Source organism: Argopecten irradians, chromosome 5, assembly GCF_041381155.1.
Source record: "Argopecten irradians isolate NY chromosome 5, Ai_NY, whole genome shotgun sequence".
NCBI lineage: Eukaryota > Metazoa > Mollusca > Bivalvia > Pectinida > Pectinidae > Argopecten > Argopecten irradians.
The window spans coordinates 13,076,107-13,098,655 of NC_091138.1; the positions used below are offsets into that span (position 1 = coordinate 13,076,107).

The following is a 22,549-nucleotide window of genomic DNA, read 5'->3' on the forward strand; positions in this document are numbered from 1 at the left end:
CACCATTAAAACTTCCCTCCTTGTTTAGATTGCTTTGGAGTGTAACACCTTTTCTCATGTAACACTTGAGATAAAACATTTTTAAAAGCCAAGGATATTAACTTAAGACAAACACTTGCTGCCATTACGCTCCACTTCCTGGCACTTTGCGGGGTTTTCCTGGCGGATGTCACAAGTCTTTTGAAGCACCATAAAAAACATTGATAAAAGACACATTCAGCATATTGAAGCCTGTTCGCAAACAGCAGGATAAAAAGAATAGTGACATGATAATGATACACGAACCCAAACACGATATCATGGCAAGTTGGCGATCAATACATATTGAAAAGTATACATTTGCGAAAGAATAAACTTGTCACACAACTAGGCGATCCGGAAGAGTAACCGCATGTCGCAAGTCTAATTGTTGATCTACACTAGTGTAATCGATATGTAATTTAGTTTCGAACACTGTTTTTATGAACATCTGTTCACAAATATTCACCTAGTTTGATATACTTTACTTGTCATGGGGTTATGACATTTCACGGCCTCATTTTGGGATGAAAGTTTGAAATCAAATTTTACTTTTATACACAAACAAAGTAACATTACTAAAGATATACAGTTTTATAAACATTTTTTAACAAACACATATTATATTCGCAATAATAAGCGCCCAGGTCGCTTAAATAATTGTAAAGAAAAAAATGGGGGAGGGGGGGCGGGATGCTTATTATTGAACCAAAATGTAAGTTGTGGGCGGGAGAATAGCCATATTTTAAATCTTTCTATACTCATGGTACATTAACTTGTTACAGTAAAGATGCATACACATTTTATTGTTTCAGACACAGTATCATTTCTTGATTCACATGTAAAAGATTGGCAATTTATGTAATAAGGAATACAATGCTGATGTTAGTGGCATCACATGTAAAACACAGTTAAATCCATGGAATGGGGGCGTTGATACAACTTCAACTTTTTTCCAGAAAATGGAATGGATGCTAAATTACGGCGATTAGGGTATTTAGAAACGGAAAGGTATGGTAATTTCACGTTTGAAATATGTTTTGCAGGTTTATTACAAAGACAAAGTGGTGTTATTTTTGTTATTTAAGTTTATGAATAAATAGTACTCTAACCCTATTTAAATCTGACCTTGTTTTACCTAGATTTTCTTATAATGTTCCTAATGGTATATCAACAACAACTATTCCATCATGTTTCAAGTAATAACCATTCCAATATTTGATATACTTTCCCTAAATACCGATATATAAAATTTTATCGATATTTCAAGTAAATTTTATATTCACGAAAACTCATATAACACTTAATGTTATTGTAATGAAATTGTGTCAATATTTTCATTAGCTACTAATTTGAATAGGTTTCCTAAATACGCACCAAAGTGTATGGTAAAATTGATTGCTGATAAAGCCTAATTAAGATGTATTTCTATAGAGTGAATATCAATATAATTTTCAGGGGTCAGGCGGTATATAATACTCATAATGGTTTTTACAGTGTAAAATAAGAGGCTCAAAGGGAAACAACGACTTAAGATGACAAGCGAATTTAATCACATGGAACAAGCAAACACACGACTTATCAATATAGATGTATCTCGAATCCAAATTCAAAATCAATGTTCTGCATGTTAAATACAAACAAAGAACTGAGTAAAAAAAAACCAGAAAGAACAATTTGTTAATTGTGGATTGTTTGCAAGGAACCGATAATCACTTATGTCCGGTATCTTTTCTGCAATATATGTATACCTCATCGGTGTTACTCATGGGCAAAAGTGTTGACAGGGAGGAAAATTAAAATGGAACGGGATGCCAAAATTCGTGTGTAAACAAACTATCTTTACATGATAATCGTTATAAAAAGACATTTAAAAAAACAAGGCATTTATAAAAGTACATTTACATTTGGTATTTATTATGCTTTGAAGTTTCAGCAAAGTTGTTACATTTTAGTGTTAAAGCTGACAGTCCATGTTCAGGTTTAGAGTCAGATGTAGTGGAAACAGGGCAAAACCAACGGACAATGCAGAAAAAATCAAGAGAGAAAAAAATATAGAAAACATTTGGCAGATTGAGGCACAGAGAGGAGAGGAAACCAGAGACAAAGGGGATAAGACACAGGTAGAACAAAGGGTAAAGGTATGGCACAAGACAGTAGCATTAACCAAATTTGGTAATTTTTACTACCTTAACAAAAGTGTCTGAAACAATGAATCAGGATATATTTTCATTCGTTTTGATAATTTAGTTTGATTTTTTTTTGTGATTAATTTCTTTTTTGTTTTCTGTTGGACCAAGTGTCAAATAAGCCAAAATATTCCAATTTACGTAGGAGACTGCACATAAGATAAGGGAGTACAAGACAAAGATACAGTAGGTCAAAGAAAGGATCAAATGCGGGGAAAGAGGCTGTAAGACGCAAGTAGAATATAGAGGCAGGACAGATGAAAGACGGCTCAAGGGGGAGGGGGGGTAAGAGGGGGTCCAATAATAAGTTAAATGCACGGTACGTGGAAGAGGGGGCACGACATAGATAGAACAAAGATAAGAAAATATGTAAAGAGGGGAGAAAAGGATTTGGGGAGAGTGATACAGAACGAATGCCAAGGCAGGACATGGAAAATTGGTATGTCTTTGGTGGTTAGACAGTTTGCTTTCATCGCGTACATACTTCTTTTTTTTTCAGATCAATAAAAAATGTAATAGATACACGGTGTTTGTTCGTCAAGTGAATAAACTATGACTACTCATATATATGTTTTGTATAGTGTTTGCATTGAGAGTTACTAAAGATCAGGGAAGCAAACGTGTGACCATCACTGTGTTAGTACAGTCCGATGTTTAATTAATAACGTGAGCTACGTACTGTTTACCCAACGGAGATCGGCAGACTATGGTATCGGGGTAGCTGATCGACTAGTGCCTGCTACTATACGCATCCTCACACACCTGTCGTCTGCTGCAGTCGCGAGTCCTACTAGAGCCTACCTGTAATGTAAGTATATCATTTGTCACAATTTCAATATTATATTAGTTGATTTATGTGCTATTTGTATATCCAAACAGTTTATAATTGCAGCATGGTGTGAAATAACTTGGCAACTAAATATCGTTTTACAAGATTACGGTTAAGGTGTACAACCATGACAACCTATCTGAAAGTACCGCGTCTGCTAGGGAAAAGTGGACGTAAGAAACAAGACTTTTAAGGTTTAAGAGCTTTACATATCGTGCAATGTATACCACTTTTAATGCACCAATTTAATTTTTTTCAATTTGCTGTAATTGGTATATATAAAAATTTGAATAATTGTGTGTTGTGTGTCCGGTGTAGTCATGTTTGGAGAAGAATGACAGTTTAAATGAAGGTATTACATCTTTTCAATATCAAGTACAGCTCTTATCAGACATGCGTTTTCTGTCTTTATCATAAAAAGTTATAAAGACAATACTTTGACCGGAATAATACATAAATGTTGTATAGAATTATATTCATGGAATACCTAGATATATATTGTGGTTATGTAAATATTAAAATATTAAGGAAGACAAATAGTTGATTTATAATAGACAAATAACAAAGGATATTAAAACACAGTGCACTGTCATTGATATTACACATAGGATACAGGATATAGTGTTCTGTATATATCCTATATTTGTGTAACAGTCGATTACATTGTATCTGCTTTGATCACGCTTTTATAAGTTTTATTCACAACTGTGGAAAACAGACATCTGCAACAATCAAACCGACGTTACTTTTTACTCTTTTTATTATCACAATTAGCTTTGTTTAAATCTCTTATCTTTAGATAAGACCACCATAATGTGTTTACATTTATTTTACGACTTTTAACATTCAATAATAGTTAAATGTAATGCATTTTGGTTTTTATTCAGCCGGGTTTTAATTGAGTTATACATATTTTAATTCAAATCCATATAATTTTAGAAAATCAGTTATTTTGTATAGATATAAGATATCATAAAATTTCTTATTGTGTGTTATTTTTAGTATATTATTTTTCAGATTGTTTTTAAATTAATTCACGTTGTTGATCTACCAATACAACATTTAATTGGGTATTTGAGAGGGTATTTGATGCAGGTTAACGAGTGTAAATATCCACTGTACCAATAAAATCTAGTTCTAGAAGTGAAATAAGAACATGTAGTTATACTTCTCAAGTTTAAAGTACCATAATTATGTATCAACAATAGAACCCCTTTTGTGAGGAGAACAATGGTTAACATTTACCCGAAAATAGGAAACAATCAACTCCGCTTGAAAAAGACGAGGCTTGTAAAGAAATTATCCCTTATATGGTAATTGTGTTTGTATGCAAAGGACTTAGACCTAATATTGATTGATAAATAATATATTGCAAAGTGTACATGCTAATATAGTTAACTGTTTTCGTCTTCATTCACTTTTGTTTAATACCATATCGAAAAGGGTATGAAAAAAAAATAAGAAAATAATTTTGATTCTGATGGTAATGCATATTTTTTCCACGGACAACTAATAGTTAAAGTGATAAAAATCTATCCATAAATTGTTTAGACCGATATTTTCATTATGTACTGATAATTATTATTTTCAGCCCCAAAATATATGTAGATATAAACAATGGTTCATCTCCTAAAGAAGAAGGAACATTGAAAAGACACACACACACAAACAATAATAAATAAAACAAATAAAAACAATAATAAGAAAAATAAAGTAAAAAAATAACATCGGAAAAGGTGTTGATGTGATTTGTATAAGATGATCATAAATTGTGACCCCAGCCTTTCAAACTACGATAAACTGTTACTAAGGGTAAAATTGTGCTGCAGAAAGACAATCACCCCAGATTATATTACATTAGTGATTTAGGTAGAAATATTAATATGACAATTATGAATAGTAGCATGCCGATAATGTGATAACATCTTTATCAAGTTTAGTTGTAGATTTTGTAAAGCACAGAGCAGATTAGTAAACTGCTTGGTTAGACAGAACGTCATATTAACAGAGAAGACCTTTTAAAGACAAACTTCCCCGCATACAATGTGTTGCTTGTGGTGTGCATGTATTCGTGTTGTATCACATGGTAATAGTGGAACTCTTCCTCTATTTGTAGTGCTCTAACAATAAAGCAGGTCACTAAAGACACTGAGCAGCACACCCCTTCCGACACAAAAAAACACATTCAGTTAATATTGGAATAGTGAAATTATAACAGTGTGACAGGTGTTACAATCTCATAGCATAACATCCCTGGGACTTACGCTTGACAGATCCCGTTAAAAACTGTTTCGAACATTAATAATTAATTACATACGTAAAGTTCTGATTTTCATCTGAATATACCTGAAGTTAAATTGAATTAATTGTGTGGGATCATCAGTCGATGGATTAATATCCTACATAATTGATTACCTATTGATTGGTTATAGAGAATGTTTGTGATTCTTCCATACCGTGTCGATATTGTGTACCTAACGAGACAATTGATATTGGACATGTTAGTCCGAATGAATATCCCCCGGTTATCGCTGCTCAAGGTGTAATACATGCGGACTCGGCTTTACTCATTTATCGATTTGTATTTCTAAGAAGATCGGTTGTTTTGCAGAAAATATCGGCACCTTGTTGGGGAAATGAGTCTACCTGCGAAATTCATTTTAACAATGGCGATGATACTTCCGGAAGTGAAAGGGACTAATTCGTATACACATCATATCGGTGAGTATCTGAATAGTAATTCACTTATACTGCTCCTTTGTTGAGATTTTTGCCATACGATGATATCTAATATGTTCAAAAATAATAAAATATTTAACTTTCTATTTTATACTTAAATGTTATACTGGTTATTTTGAGAAATATTCATAATTCAAATGTACGTCTAGTCTCTAAAAATACAGTCGCTTATATTTGCTGGTAAAAATCGATCTTTATTGAAATTGAATTGGAATTGAACGAATTATTTCTCGATCTCGCAATAAGAGTAGAAAAAATATATATGTGCATGTACGGTCTACCAATTAATTTATTTCATGGTGAACATTTTTTTTCCAATTTCGCTATAAAATCAATTGTTTAAACAATAACAGATATTATATTTTGTGCTTTGTGATGTATATATTAATTGAACTAACATTGATTTTCAGCCGTGTTATATCATAAAGACAAAGCTCCATTGTCCACAACAAATATGACAGTTGTAAGGGAGGATAGTACATCCGTCAACATGTCACTAGTTTATTACGAGGTTCCTCAGCAGAACATACTGGAACTCTCTAGGATAGGTAAGGTTTTAGTATAACATGCCCGTACCAAGGCATATAGACAGTGGGCCTAAATGGTTAAAATAGAACTTGTTGAAACATATCAGCGGAGGACTTGTCTATTTAACCAATTAACCCCTCAAGACAATCGCAACAAAACATTCGGAATGTATTGAGCAAAAAGCACATGCAAATGTTAGACTTATTTTTTTACTAATATGACTGTATGTTCTACCAACGAAATACTATGATCATGATCTAATAAAAATTGTGTTGTACCACTGTTTTCGAAATATTTTCTTTTTAGTTTCACTCACTTGCACTGTTATAAAAAGTCCAGATAATTTTCAAAATAAACTGATATTGCTTTAGAAATTTGCTTGGTCACTAAAAGTGTTTTATTACATTTAAAAAAAAATTCTTTATCAATTGTAACTTTGCGAGCTAGAACTGCGATTTATGCCAATAAAAACTATTTTCTTCTTGATGTGTTTCAACGTTGAATTTTCATTTCATGTTTCAGTTTGTAAACATCTAGAGGAAGGAGGAGCTGGATTCGTGAGTTATCTTGATTGTTCTTCAACTCAATATATGGATTATTATACATCACGGCTTGGAATCCCAGGCGTGTTATACTCAACGGAACCTTGTGATCGTGAGGTACACCAATCGACATATCCCACCATCAAAATGGTGCCTGACTGTTACATGCTCAACAAAGCTGTGACGAGTATTGTCAAGGCGCAGGCCTGGCCGGAAGTCACCATTCTGTATGATTCCATTTATAGTAAGTTTTAATTTTCCCTTTATCAGGATGAACAAAATTATAATAATCGTATTTTGTCTTTAAGCAATTTTTTTTTGCTTTTGTCAGTATGGAAATTCATTTTTCAAAAGAGAGAAAAACAGTTTGCGGTTTGTTACCAATATTAATTTAATGCTATATTTTTGATAGTATACGTCTTTATCACGAACCAGATTCCCGATGTATGCAAGATTTATTGATGAAAATCTCCAAGCTTTTGACACACTCACGCCTCATCAGAGTTACAAATACTACCGACATCAAATACGTGATGCCTACCACAGAAGGTCCGGGAGGTCTGAATATGGTCGTTATCGTGTCTGAGGACAGACTCGATGGGCTTTTACAGCAGGTAATACTTGTTTATATCATTGTCGTACTTACAACTTTGTTTAATCAAATGACCAAAATGACAACAACATGGCGTATTGACTTGCTAGGTAGTTGTTGGTAGGCTTTGCTGAATTTGAATTATAAATTCTATTAAAACATTTGCTGAGTTATTGAGATATTGAGATAACCCCAGGCCCCCAGATCACGATAATTTGTTTTCTGTTTCATCTACATTTTAAAGTTTTCTTTTCCATATTACAGCATTCGACTCGTTTTACCATATTTTAGAAAAAACAAAAAATACATTGATTATTCATGTCTAGTGCTCAGCAACGAAGTACGTAAGACCCTCTCGTTGTTAGAACAATGTTAATGGATGAGATAAATAGTTTGTCTATTTTGTCTACGTTGATGACGTCAGATCCCACGCTGGTTGACAATTACGCTTGACAACATGGCATATTTCTTACAGTAGAAACAGTCCTTGCATGCCAATTATCATAGATGGTATGCCTATAAAAGAAATTTATCTTTCTTACTACATTTCTTCGAGATCTGCACTGCTAACGAATGGTATGTTTTCTCTCTCAAAAACATGAGCAGACGACTACATATTTTTCTTCAGTTACAAAAGTTAATTTCTTTTTTTTTACCAACATTTAAAAGTACTTGTTTTGGTTCAAGATAAAAATACTGCAAATAATTAATTGCGACCCGAAAGAGCCAATGTCGCTATGTCTATGAAAAATAAAGAACAGATTGTACATTCACCAAAAGCAAAGTTTAGTACTTTATATTATTTTTGTGTTAATTAGACACACATTTACATGAGTAAAGACCAATTTTTGTTCAAATGATGAGAGTCGTTCATGGACTGTCGGCATCTTTAAAATTATCATCGTCCAATCACAACTTGGACAAAGTTCATTCCATAATTTTTGCCGTATCTACGTATTCATCTTTCATTTAGCTATTGACATATATCATTATTTGACTTTATAAGGACGTTTATTCTAAAAAAAACCTTTTGTGTAACCAGGCGTACGACAATGGGATGTTGGGTTCGAACTTTTTCTGGCTGATAGTGGAGAGTAGCCCTAACCTCTGCTGGACACCTCCCGCAAATCTGTCACAAAGTCATCTCTTAGTGCTTCAGAGAAGGCAGAGTCTGACACAAACTAATGAACTATGCCGCACAGGAAAGGTAAAATAAAGAAACGTGCTCGTTCAGAAGTAAGCAGAAATTGATAGGCAATATATCCGATACATTTTAAAGCCTGATACAGGCTACTGAACTATGCCGCACAAGAGAAGTAAAATAGAGAAACGTGCTTGTCTTGAAGTTAGCAGAAAATGATAGGCATTATATCCGATACGTGTTAGAGGGATTAAAGGAAACATGTGCAGTAGTCACAATTTCTTGAACACTGATATTTCTAACTCCACAAAATAAAGGTCCGTTTCTTCGACATCGTCTGGACAACATTTACATTCATATTATCTTAAAATGCGAGTTTAATAAATATGGTATGTAATTTAGTTGATGTCAACAAATTACATATCTTCGTTGAGTTATACGATTAAAGTATAATGATATTCAACTGTACATAAAAAGCCTAAGTTCATTTGTTATCCCATCTGTTACGTCAGTTTTTATTACTCAGTAGCAGTTAATTATTTATCTTAACTATTCACCTGACTTATAGTGAAATAACATGCAATGTCAAGTTATCAGCCTCATTAAGGGATGTTCGTGATGCAAAGAAAACTTGGATTTTTTGTCAAAGGGCATATCAGTAGCACGATACATAAGTGTTCACCAGTATGAAGTTTATCACAAACACATGAAATGTGACGCTTCAGCTGGTTGCATGTTTAACGTGTAATGGAATTATGCAACAATTAAAAAATCGGTTTCAAGCGATTATATAAAAAAAAAATATCACAATTATTTCCTTTTACTAAATTCCTTTGTCCATAGATCAACACTGTACTAATTGAAGAGGGAAGAGACATTTTGTATGATGCCATCACCAGAAGTTACGTCAATGGTTGGGAAAGATACTCTGGGAATCAATCAACAACTTGTAGCGAGTTAAAGATGTCTCAATCTCCATGGATGCAGACAGTGCGCTCCAACTTGTATGCAGTACGTAAATAAAAATATTAATCTTAGCACTTTTATCATGCCGTAATTGACTAGAATTAGATATTGAACATTCGTCATTGTTGTCGCAAATATCACTAGTAGTGTAAAACGCCAATGTTATAAAACCATCTGAGGTAAAATGAGTTTAATTTTGTGCTGAGCTAATAAGAATCTAATAGCATATTACAGTTGATTCGGTTATTGAAGCATTGTTTGGGTTCATTCTTCATACATCGGGAGTGGTTACCATGGTAACAGCGAAAATTGTGGGATACACCTTGGTTGATGGCAAATGTGTTTTCACTACTTCTCGGTCTTTAGTTTAAAACCAACAAAAATCACGGATACACATTAATATTGAAATATGTCGTACATCAATATACAGAAATATTAAAATATCAATAGTATATTAAACATCAGGGAAATTCTTCTCAAATACTCACATATTAATTCAAGTCGAATATTTTCATGTCGTGTACGTTTCAGATTTCAGATTTAGCTATCTTCAAGTTAAGTCTTATTGTATTTATCAATTATATAGAAGTTAATTTTGAAAGCTACATTTTAAAACATTAATTAATTTAAGTGTTTCCTTCATCAACTTGATTGTTTACTATCACTTTCCAATTTAAAAATAACATAACCACGCGTTATTTCTTATGCAGGTAAACGGATCACAGATAACTACGGATGCTGACCTGAGTTTCGATACTAATGGTTACCCAGACGTGGTAAAGTACGACATTCTAAGCACTTCTGATAGAGGAAACAATTTCTTGAATATTGTAGCAGGCTGGGATAATGAAAACGGATTCAAACTTAAAGACTCGCTGCTGTATTTGAATACGTTTATGGACTTCGGAAACCGTACACTCCTCATCGCAACGCAAGAGGTAAGTAGGCTTATTGTCTATGAATAAGTCTTACCACTTTTATTGAAATTGAAAAAAATGGTAGATTACTTATTTTATGATTTCAAAAAATATTTACGATTATCTTTTGTCAAAATTCTTTTGTATTCTCATATCTCGCAGTATTATTTCTGTTGTAGGCTAAACCCTTTACAATCCGATCTGAGGTCAACGGCACTGTTACATTCACCGGGTTTTGTTTGGACATATTAGACGAACTTGCGATGAGGTTTAACTTCAGGTAATGAATTTATCATTTCTATGATTCTAACGTTTGCATTGATGTTTTACATGCTATTGTCGTTAACTCAACGTAATGGCTTACCATATTTTTTTTCGGATACAAAATTACTTACAGCTTAAAATCAGTAACAGTATCACGCCTCGTTATTAGGCCCAAAAATAATATGTCTGTTCAGGGTTACTCGACCGACCCTATTTTTTTCCCCTCACTTTTCAACGAAAAAAATATAAAAGGTCAGATTTTTATCTCAGACTCCGGTTCCGGCCTTTATTTTAGAGTGAAAGACACTAAAAAAAAAAGAAAAAAAGTCCTCCCGAAACAACCGACCCTATTTTTTTGCCAAAGAAACCCTAAACAGACATATTTTTTGCCTTAATCTCTGGTAGTAGCTATAGGATTTTACTTGAAACATAAAAAAATCAAAAAAATCAACCATTACATTTCAATTCGTATTAATTACCTTAAAAATACACAGGACATTCATGATGTCTTGAAGTGTTTATTTTCTAAGACAGGTGGACTATGATCTTTCTGTCGCTAACAGACCATTCCGTAACGCTTTTTGTCCTACTTCAGGTATACTCTAATAGAACCTCCCGACGGTCTGTGGGGGGGACCTAATCCGGACGGCTCTTGGAATGGCATGGTTGGCATGGTGAAGAGAGGGGTAGGTATACAAACCTATTTTGCTACATTTTGGTCCTTGCAAAATCGTCAACACTTAGCATTTAGCATGTCATAATGTTCCCAAGAAATTGGGTTGGGTATTCATTCTATATAATGCTTACAGGAAATAGCATTTGCTATAGGACCATTCACCATCACATCCCTCCGGGAGCAAGTCATTGATTTCACCAAACCTTTCATGGAAGACGGGGCGGGTATTCTGACTACACGTCCCGATGCGGACTCCGATAAGTTTTTCAGGATAATCCGGCCATTCGCTCTGCCAGTATGGGGCTGTATCGCCATCGCCATCGTCTGTGTTGGTCTATTGTTGTTTATTGTGAACAGACTCAGTCCATATACGGCCTACAACCGACGACACAAGGACTCGTCACCAGAAGAGGTCAGCCTCACCAGCAATATGTGGCTTGTGTTTGGTACATTCGTCAACCAAGGTGAGGTATTAACTCAACATACATAATCTGTCATTTTATTTCAATATTATTTCAAGAAACAAATTTCCTTTTTGACATGATTAGAATTTCAGTATTGTTTGAGGAATGTACAAGTAAGTCGTGCGGAGCTAAATGTCAATAAACCATTACTTTTTATAGATTAATTGATAATAATCGCGCTGTAAAATTTTAATGTAAAATGACAATTGGTAAAAACTAATGTAATCATTGTTACCAGGTGGAGTGACCTACCCTACGGCCATTTCCGGCCGGTGTATTGTCGGGTTTTGGTGGGTGTTTACCATTCTCATCACCTCAACATATACTGCCAACCTTGCTGCCTTTCTTACCGTCACCATCGCAGTAAAACCCATCAACAGTCTAAACGAATTGGCAGCTCACGAGCAAATCAAACCTCTGGTGAAGGCAGGAACCAACCTCTACTCACTCTTCCAGGTAAAGTTCAGATTCGCTATATGAAATCGGTACAATATCAGAAAGATGCTGTTAAATAGGATCAAAATTATGCAATGGAGTATACAACGGATTCGTTCAAATACATTATCAGCGGAATAAGGAAAATAGATTTGTGATTTGGTCTATAATTTGTGTATATAGTTTTATTTGAATACATTTACACCTAAATATATCTCAAAAAGGTTATAATCTAATGGTTTGGTCAAAAGCAATAGGCATTACTGTTTATTTGGTATATTTTCATTGTTTAATTACACGATAAGGGTTTAAAATGATGATGATGATGAAAGAGCAATCATGTCATAAAGTTTTAATTTTTAATTGATATCCAATACCAAATTTGTTATCTTCAACAGACAGCAGATTCTGGTATTTACAAGACGATATGGAGCAGGATGAACGATATGCCAGTCGTCAAGAGTACAAACGAAGCACTAGACATTGTCCGGACTTCCAACACAGCCTATATGACCGACCGATCGCAACTGGAGTATCACGTCCTGAGTGATTGCAAAACATATGCGTTAGCGGACGAAATATTCAACACAGCTGGTTATGGCTTTGTGGTACCGGAACATGCACCTTACCTGGATAGCTTCAATTACAAGTAATTAGTTTTTATAATGACATACTTTAGCTGTACATGTTTGGCAGGTTAGGGCAAACTTTTTCCAATACACTGAGTCTGTAAACGGATAGATTGTGTGACAGCGTTCTTTAGATGGATTGGGGCAACACGGACGTAGCTATAGTTCAGTAACTCGGATCAATCATATATACCTTGATAACAGAGATTCCACGTCTAAATGGCTAAAAGAATTAATCGACTTGGGACGCTAACAGGATAGATTTCTAACCTTGTGCCTTTGATGAATATCGTACAATTACCGATTCATTTCCGAAATTGTATAATCTGCATTAAAATCGTCATACATGGCAGCAATGCCACTATTGGATTTCCACATACAAGTAATCATCAACATAATCAAGTGTTCGTCATGCACCTTCTACAGTGGTAAATAGATATATGTTCGTGTCATTTTTGCGCCGAATCGAAATAAACGTCTGTTGTTTCATTCTGATTTAAAGCCCATCAACAGCTAATTTAATTAAATGATTTAAAAACCGCACATGCATTATGCATGTGTGTGACGCGCATTTGAGAGAATTCGGTGTTATCGGGGTGATTGTATTTTATAGTGTTATAATACTGAAACCTATTGCTTATGCCCTAAAGCAACACAACAGAGTCGGTCACATTTTTCTAAAAAATGAACCAGTAATCGTGTTTCGAATTAATGTTAGCATATGCTAATAATCATTTTAAAGAAAATAAAATATGGATTCAGGATATCTATACAGACAATCATTTAACACTGTCCAAACTCTAAATGACTTTATTTCAAATTATGTTTTTCAGTATCATGAGAATGCAAGAAGCAGGACTTATCGAGAAATGGCGTCAGAAATGGTGGCCACGTTCTGACCAATGTTCTGTGTCGGACCGGACCAGTTCAGCCACAGCCCTGGGTATCGACAGTTTGGCCGGACCCTTCCTCGTGTATGTTTGTATTGCAGCCTTGTCGTTTGTTTGCCTTCTGATTGAGATATGCCTGAAGCGGCGAGCTTACGTAAAACAGAAGAAACTGACCCAACTTCCCAATAATACTTGTATGACCAATGGTGTTGGAAATGGTGCGGTCAATAATGGGTTTGAATTCGATTGAATTCGTTACTCTGGCCAATAGCCTCGACTATTCGTGGCACATCCTATGACTTTTTTGTATCTAATAAATAATAATAAAAATACAAATTTGTTTTCCTTCTTATTTGTCTTTCATTGCCGCGAAAATCGTCGGTCATGATAGTATGGTAAGATATGTTTGCTCTTGACGCAACGAACTTACACCTCAAAAGATGTTTGTGATATCCAGCGTTGTCACCCAGTTATACAAGATATCAATTTTTTTATGAAACTTCTCTTGTGTCAATATTTGCATTTTATCATCATCTTTGAGAAGTAATTCCAGTTAGCTTCCGTTCTAGCACGATGTGTAAAATCCCAATATCCTTATCTGTCTGATTTTTTTCGTGAATTACAAGAATTTTGAAAACAGTTCCTCTTATAAATCATGCAGACATAGGACTAATCAAAGTCAAGATGGGCGGAAATGATTCAGAAAATTGTGATAAAATTAAAATCAATTTTGAACATTGCTAAGAAGGTCCCACTTGTCAAACAAGCTGAAGTTAGTCGACATTGTAACGTCGTTGTCTACAACGCCATGTGACTACCGTAACTACGTGACGTCTTTCAGAACGGGTCGTGAACTTCCCGACTTCCGTTCGGCAACGATCGTAATTTCTATGGCGACTTTGAACAACTGCTGTGCCAAAGTTACTAAGAAATAATTATAAATATTTTTTTTTCTTATTCTTATTATATATCTTAATTTTAACTAAAGGGTAAAAATATCGGGGTCTGAATCTAACTTTACTTTTTGCAGTTAGTTAAGTATATATTGACTTTAATAATCTTTACTGTGAACGATATTCAGACAGTGCATATATATGCATTGTTCATAGTGTAACGCACTAAAATAATCCGTGGCTAGGAAAATGGATGCCATCATGATGTAGCAAAATGATAGTAATATAATGAACTTAGGTGTTTTTCATCCTGACATTTAAAACATCTACGCTTGGGAGAACTTTATTTTATGAAATTGTGTTGGCCAGCGGATTAAGCAACATCTTAAAATTAAGCTTCACCCGACGCGTACACATTTGATCTTTGTCTTTGTTCTTCTTTGTTTTTATTGATCTTATTATTATAGTGTTATCATGTCTAGTGGATTTTCTGGTTGACAAACAATGTAATTTTAACAAAACAGTGTTTTATGCGATGTGTAATTAGTGGACCGGTCTTTGGAAAAATTAATAGCCTAATTGTATCTTTTGAAGATGTTTCTTTGTGGGTCAAAGCGGGATGGGATCCTGGTACAATAAGTTGTAAACTATCCTTTTAGTACAACCTTTTATCTTATCTTTTGTTAAGTGTGGGTCTTCTGACTCTGTTAGTGGAATTGACTTAGCATGTGATAAGATGATTAACATGTAATAACCTATGTCATGAAGTCAATATTAAGTTTTGATGACGTTGTAAAGATGTCAAATTCACTAGAGGGTGTTAAGGTGTTGGGCATCAACGTTTTACGCACACTCATTACTTGATCCAAAATTGTCTTTAGTAAGAGAAACGTGTAATTACAACATCAAAACTTTGGTTATTTATCTCAAAGGAAATCAAAGAAAATATTTTATGTTGATCAAAGTTTAAAGAATATGATGATTAACATTTTTACTCAAAACATTGATGACTTGTGTATCACCTTACGTTCATAAAGCTTGATTATCCGGGAAAAAGTCATTCGCGTGGAAGTTCATTAGCCTTAATCACTCTTCTATAGGTTATACGTCTATGAAAATATCTTTTTTGAGTATGAAATTGAACTTTGAAGTTAAAATAGGTTATTTTATGTCAAACAGAGATGACGAAGCGGGTAACTTATGTATGGGTTATAGAAGTAGAAGTGGGTAACTAGTGTACGGGTTATACCAGTAGAAGTGGGTAACTAGTGTACGGGTTATACCAGTAGAAGTAGGTAACTAGTGTACGGGTTATACCAGTAGAAGTAGAAGTAGGTAACTAGTGTACGGGTTATACCAGTAGAAGTAGAAGTAGGTAACTAGTGTACGGGTTATACCAGTAGAAGTAGAAGTAGGTAACTAGTGTACGGGTTATACCAGTAGAAGTAGAAGTAGGTAACTAGTGTACGGGTTATACCAGTAGAAGTAGAAGTAGGTAACTAGTGTACGGGTTATTCCAGTGGAAGTGGGTAACTAGTGTACGGTTTATACCAGTAGAAGTAGAAGTAGGTAACTAGTGTACGGGTTATACCAGTAGAAGTAGAAGCGGGTAACTAGTGTACGGATTATACCAGTAGAAGTAGGTAGCTAGTGTACGGGTTATACCAGTAGAAGTAGAAGTAGGTAACTTATGTACGGGGTATTCTAGTGGAGGTGGGTAACTAGTGTACGGGTTATACCAGTAGAAGTAGAAGAAGGTAACTAGTGTACGGATTATACCAGTAGAAGTAGGTAACTAGTGTACGGGTTATACTAGTAGAAGTAGAAGTAGGTAGCTAGTGTACGGGTTATACCAGTAGAAGTAGAAGTAGGTAACTAGTGTACGGGTTATACCAATGGAAGTGGGTAACAAGTGTACGGTTTATACCAGTAGAAGTAGAAATAGGTAACTAGTGTACGGGTTATACCGTAGAAGTAGAAGAAGGTAACTAGTGTACGGGTTATATCAGTGGAAGTGGGTATCTAGTGTACGGTTTATACCAGGAGAAGAAGAAATAGGTAACTTATGTACGGGTTATTTCAGTGAAAGTGGGTAACTAGTGTACGGGGTATACCAGTAGAAATAGAAGCGGGTAACTAGTGTACGGGTTATACCAGTAGAAGTGGGTAACTAATGTACGGGTTATACCAGTAGAAGTAGAAAGAGGTAACTACTCTACGGGTTATACCAGTAGAAGTAGAAGTAGGTAACTAGTGTACGGGTTATACCAGTAGAAGTAGAAGTAGGTAACTAGTGTACGGGTTATACCAGTAGAAGTAGAAGTAGGTAACTAGTGTACGGGTTATACCAGTAGAAGTAGAAGTAGGTAACTAGTGTACGGGTTATATCAGTGGAAGTGGGTATCTAGTGTACGGTTTATACCAGGAGAAGAAGAAATAGATAACTTATGTACGGGTTATTTCAGTGAAAGTGGGTAACTAGTGTACGGGGTATACCAGTAGAAATAGAAGCGGGTAACTAGTGTACGGGTTATACCAGTAGAAGTGGGTAACTAATGTACGGGTTATACCAGTAGAAGTAGAAGTAGGTAACTAGTGTACGGGTTATACCAGTAGAAGTAGAAGTAGGTAACTAGTGTACGGGTTATACCAGTAGAAGTAGAAGAAGGTAACTAGTGTACGGGTTATACCAGTAGAAGTAGAAGTAGGTAACTAGTGTACGGGTTATACCAGTAGAAGTAGAAGTAGGTAACTAGTGTACGGGTTATACCAGTGGAAGTAGAAGTAGGTAACTTATGTACGGGGTATTCCAGTGGAGGTGGGTAACTAGTGTACGGTTTATACCAGTAGAAGTAGAAGAAGGTAACTAGTGTACGGGTTATACCAGTAGAAGTAGAAGCGGGTAACTAGTGTACGGATTATACCAGTAGAAGTAGGTAGCTAGTGTACGGGTTATACCAGTAGAAGTAGAAGTAGGTAACTTATGTACGGGGTATTCTAGTGGAGGTGGGTAACTAGTGTACGGGTTATACCAGTAGAAGTAGAAGAAGGTAACTAGTGTACGGATTATACCAGTAGAAGTAGGTAACTAGTGTACGGGTTATACTAGTAGAAGTAGAAGTAGGTAACTAGTGTACGGGTTATACCAGTAGAAGTAGAAGTAGGTAACTAGTGTACGGGTTATACCAGTGGAAGTGGGTAACAAGTGTACGGTTTATACCAGTAGAAGTAGAAATAGGTAACTAGTGTACGGGTTATACCAGTAGAAGTAGAAGAAGGTAACTAGTGTACGGGTTATACCAGTGGAAGTGGGTAACAAGTGTACGGTTTATACCAGTAGAAGTAGAAGTAGGTAACTAGTGTACGGATTATACCAGTAGAAGTAGAAGTAGGTAACTAGTGTACGGGTTATACCAGTAGAAGTAGGTAACTAGTGTACGGGTTATACCAGTAGAAGTAGGTAACTAGTGTACGGGTTATACCAGTAAAAGCGGGTAACTAGTGTACGGTTTATACCAGTAGAAGTAGAAATAGGTAACTAGTGTACGGGTTATACCAGTAGAAGTAGAAGTAGGTAACTAGTGTACGGGTTATACCAGTAGAAGTAGAAGTAGGTAACTAGTGTACGGGTTATACCAGTAGAAGTAGAAGTAGGTAACTAGTGTACGGGTTATACCAGTGGAAGTGGGTAACAAGTGTACGGTTTATACCAGTAGAAGTAGAAGTAGGTAACTAGTGTACGGGTTATACCAGTAGAAGTAGAAGTAGGTAACTAGTGTACGGGTTATACCAGTAGAAGTAGAAGTAGGTAACTAGTGTACGGGTTATACCAGTAGAAGTAGAAGAAGGTAACTAGTGTACGGGTTATACCAGTAGAAGTAGAAGCGGGTAACTAGTGTACGGATTATACCAGTAGAAGTAGGTAACTAATGTACGGGTTATACCAGTGGAAGTGGGTAACAAGTGTAAGGTTTATACCAGTAGAAGTAGAAGCGGGTAACTAGTGTACGGATTATACCAGTATCAGTAGTTATTTAGTGTACGGGTTATACTAGTAGAAGTAGAAGTAGGTAACTAGTGTACGGGTTATACCAGTAGAAGTAGAAGTAGGTAACTAGTGTACGGGTTATACCAGTGGAAGTGGGTAACAAGTGTACGGTTTATACCAGTAGAAGTAGAAGTAGGTAACTAGTGTACGGGTTATACCAGTAGAAGTGGGTAACTAGTGTACGGGTTATACCAGTAGAAATAGAAGCGGGTAACTAGTGTACGGGTTATACCAGTAGAAGTAGAAGTAGGTAACTAGTGTACGGGTTATACCAGTAGAAGTGGGTAACTAGTGTACGGGTTATACCAGTAGAAGTAGAAGTAGGTAACTAGTGTACGGGTTATACCAGTAGAAGTGGGTAACTAGTGTACGGGTTATACCAGTAGAAGTAGAAGTAGGTAACTAGTGTACGGGTTATACCAGTAGAAGTAGAAGTAGGTAACTAGTGTACGGGTTATACCAGTAGAAGTAGAAGTAGGTAACTAGTGTACGGGGTATCCCAGTAGATGTGGGTAAATAGTGTACGGTTTATACCAGTAGAAATAGAAGCGGGTAACTAGTGTACGGGTTATACCAGTAGAAGTAGAAGTAGGTAACTAGTGTACGGGTTATACCAGTAGAAATAGAAGCGGGTAACTAGTGTACGGGTTATACCAGTAGAAGTGGGTAACTTGTGTACGGGTTATACTATTAGAAGCGAGTAACTAGTGTACGGGTTATACCAGTAGAGGTAGAAGTAGGTAACTAGTGTACGGGTTATACCAGTAGAAGTAGAAGTAGGTAACTAGTGAACGGGTTATACCAGTAGAAGCGGGTAACTAGTGTACGGGTTATACCAGTAGAAGTAGAAGTAGGTAACTAGTGTACGGGTTATACCAGTAGAAGTAGAAGCTAGTGTGCGCGTTATACCAGTAAAAGTAGAAGCTAGTGTGCGGGTTATACCAGTAGAAGTGGGTAACTAGTGTACGGTGTATACCAGTAGAAATAGAAGCGGGTAACTAGTGTACGGGTTATACCAGTGCCAGTGGGTAACTAGTGTACGGGTTATACCAGTAGAAGTGGGTTACTAGTGTACGGGTTATACCAGTAGAAATAGAAGTAGGTAACTAGTGTACGGGTTAGATCAGTAGAAGTAGGTAACTAGTATACAGGTTATGCCAGTAGAAGTAGAAGTGTGGTTGTCATTAAACTGAGTCCATGCAGTATCCACCAATGATGGTAACTTGACAACTTACCACTTTCCCGATGCTTTGGATCTGATACCATCAGTTATCATGCCTATTATGCTATGTTAACCAGCAAAAGCTCTAATGGTATATCTAATATTTCAACATTATATCATACCTTTCGAGCGTATACCGATGTATAAGAATACAGTATCAAGACACCAGATACAGGATATAAAAAATTTTGTATTAGTTCGATGTTGTCGAAGACGTTTAACGCATGCACACAGTATTCCGGCACTAGATCCATACATTCCGCAAGTGCGAGTCATAAGGGTAAGGATGTCTCCGTGGTCGCTAATATGCATTCACATAGGTTTCAACATTCATAAATTATTTAGTAGTCTGCCATACTTTCACGATTTACATAAAGATGATAGTAAATAAAATCTGGCTGAAGCTTTGGTTGTGACAACCAATAAGTAAATTGGTGCAAACAAACGTTCGATATTTTATGCAATTAGCAAGATGACTAATTGAACATGTTGACATGGAAGCTGATGTCTAAATTACCTTTTTTTTTACAAAGAGAGAAAACACTTTTTGGTTTGTATTTATAACCTGATAGATTAAAGAGGAGACATTATGGTAAATCACAAACACGTATTTTCAATTGGAAACGATTTGTAGCATAATGAGATACAATCATTTAATGCATTAAATCGTGTCGTGAAAAGACGCCCCTAGCCGGTCACGAGAGACTGTCATTCTCCTTTCAGATAACACATATATAACAAGGATGCTATCATGCTATTCAGGGGACGATACATATAATTGATGTTCAATGAATGGGTAAAAAGGTATAATTATTGGAGAATGTCATTATTGAAATTCCAACACCGGAAATGGCTATACCTAACTCTTCAATAAAACAACACCGTTACCATAGAGACGATATGTACATCCGATGGATATTTGATGTTTCTTTAATTTCGTAATTGAAAATGGAACGTATCGGTATTTTATTTCTTTAGTAATTTGCATCATGATAGAGAGGCTGCATGAGGTCAGACAGTACATATGCAATGGTCTAAATATTCCTCCCAACCAGATTCAGATTCTTTATTAGTTTAAGTTTTACAACCGATCCAGTTATAATGCGAATCAATTTAAACAAATTGTATCATTAACTTAGTAAATTAATGATTGCCAGTAGGATCTTTTTATCGCGAATGTAGGTATTGAAATTCGTGAATGTAGATAAACAATACATGAAATAAAGTATACGAAAAAATAAAGTGGGTTAAAGTTAAAAGATACGTCATAATATAATTTCATATTTAAACTAATTGTATTGTCACGTTATATGTAATTCATGGAAAGAAACAGCACATGTTAATATGTATACCTTTTATAGTCCATTCTTTTATAGAACGGCCTAAATCATTACTGTGGGAAACAACAGCGTTACTTTCCATTAAGTCGTAACTCAATATTTCACAAGTAGTTAACAAAAATTGAGTAAAGAATATTTATCTTATGATTTTATTCATTATTTTAATCGGCTTTATTTAGGAATGACTTACCTCTAAATAAAATAATGAAAACCAATAAACACGTGTGGGTATGTTTGTGTGGTATGTCACCTGTCTCGTTTGACACTGTGCTGTTATTATTCTCCTTCTCTTCACACCTGTGCTTGATTAGTTACCAGAGGACAATAGACTCCTGTCGCCATCGTTGAATGTTTTGACTTTTATTAATGAATGTATCGATCTGGTAAATAAGTTATTGAATGTTAATTATAACATTAATCCATAGTCAGAAAAAATATTATGATTTTATATGAATGTCTTTAAAATCAAACCACTTTTTTAAACATGTCCTACATCATTTGAAAACAGCTAGAATATTCTTGCATCAGCTGTTCCATGACGTTGAACCAAAATAGTGACACTTGGCAGTATTGGTAATATTTAGCTATTTAAATGTTAAGTCAATGCTTCACTTCATGATGAAGCGCGCTCAGATATTGGCAAGTTTATTGAAGTAGGGAACATTTCCCTATAACGCCACTTATGACAATGTTTTCCTTAGGAATAGCAACACATTTTTATTGCTACGATGGCGATTTTTATACTCCAAATACATTTCCATTTAACACTTATCTCAAGTATAATAACAGTGTCTGATTTGCTTTTAGAATAACTGTTCAGATTAAACTTCCTTCCATAAATTTGAAGTTTTGCCTTCGAATAACCGATCATAGCAAAAAAAAAAAAAAAAAAAAAAAAAAAAAATAAAAAAAACAATGCGATACCTGAACAAGGCTTCCGTTTTATTATTTAAAAATGCCTATTTCCTTCACTTTGGACAGTTTTTTTTATTCTTAAACCTAAGAGTTATTAAGGCTACATCAAAATTAGCCTACCAAAACACAGAAGCAAAGAAATATATTAGTAAAAAAGAATACCATTGGATTTGGCCAATTTCACCGACATCTATGGCATACCATGGTTTTCTATAGTGTTGAACAATGATAAAATCAGCAAGGAAAACAGAAAATTTCTGTGCTGTAGTAAAACGATTAAAACTCTCGGCCATAAATATTATCAATACTATC

The 22,549-nt window shown here is 35.2% G+C and overlaps 1 protein-coding gene across 1 annotated transcript; it reads left to right on the forward strand.

Annotated features, from left to right (window-relative positions):
* Window positions 1-5,653: 5,653 nt before the first annotated feature.
* Window positions 5,654-14,110, forward strand: LOC138324505 (glutamate receptor ionotropic, kainate 2-like). Its single transcript, XM_069269565.1, has 13 exons — window positions 5,654-5,757; window positions 6,186-6,323; window positions 6,826-7,089; window positions 7,281-7,459; window positions 8,480-8,644; window positions 9,422-9,589; window positions 10,255-10,482; window positions 10,641-10,741; window positions 11,321-11,411; window positions 11,535-11,865; window positions 12,104-12,321; window positions 12,699-12,949; window positions 13,763-14,110. Exons 1-13 carry the CDS (start codon window positions 5,673-5,675, stop codon window positions 14,067-14,069), a joined length of 2,526 nt encoding a protein of 841 aa, XP_069125666.1. The 5' UTR covers window positions 5,654-5,672; the 3' UTR covers window positions 14,070-14,110.
* The last annotated feature ends 8,439 nt before the right edge of the window (window positions 14,111-22,549 follow it).

What these genes read in the sequence shown, in the direction of transcription:
- LOC138324505 (XM_069269565.1), top strand. Translation starts at nt 5,673, where the DNA reads ATGAGTCTACCTGCGAAATTCATTTTAACAATGGCGATGATACTTCCG. An exon ending in GCGATGAGGTTTAACTTCAG is followed by an intron (nt 10,742 to 11,320) that starts GTAATGAATTTA and finishes GTCCTACTTCAG; the next exon opens with GTATACTCTAATAGAACCTC. An exon ending in TTGGCATGGTGAAGAGAGGG is followed by an intron (nt 11,412 to 11,534) that starts GTAGGTATACAA and finishes TAATGCTTACAG; the next exon opens with GAAATAGCATTTGCTATAGG.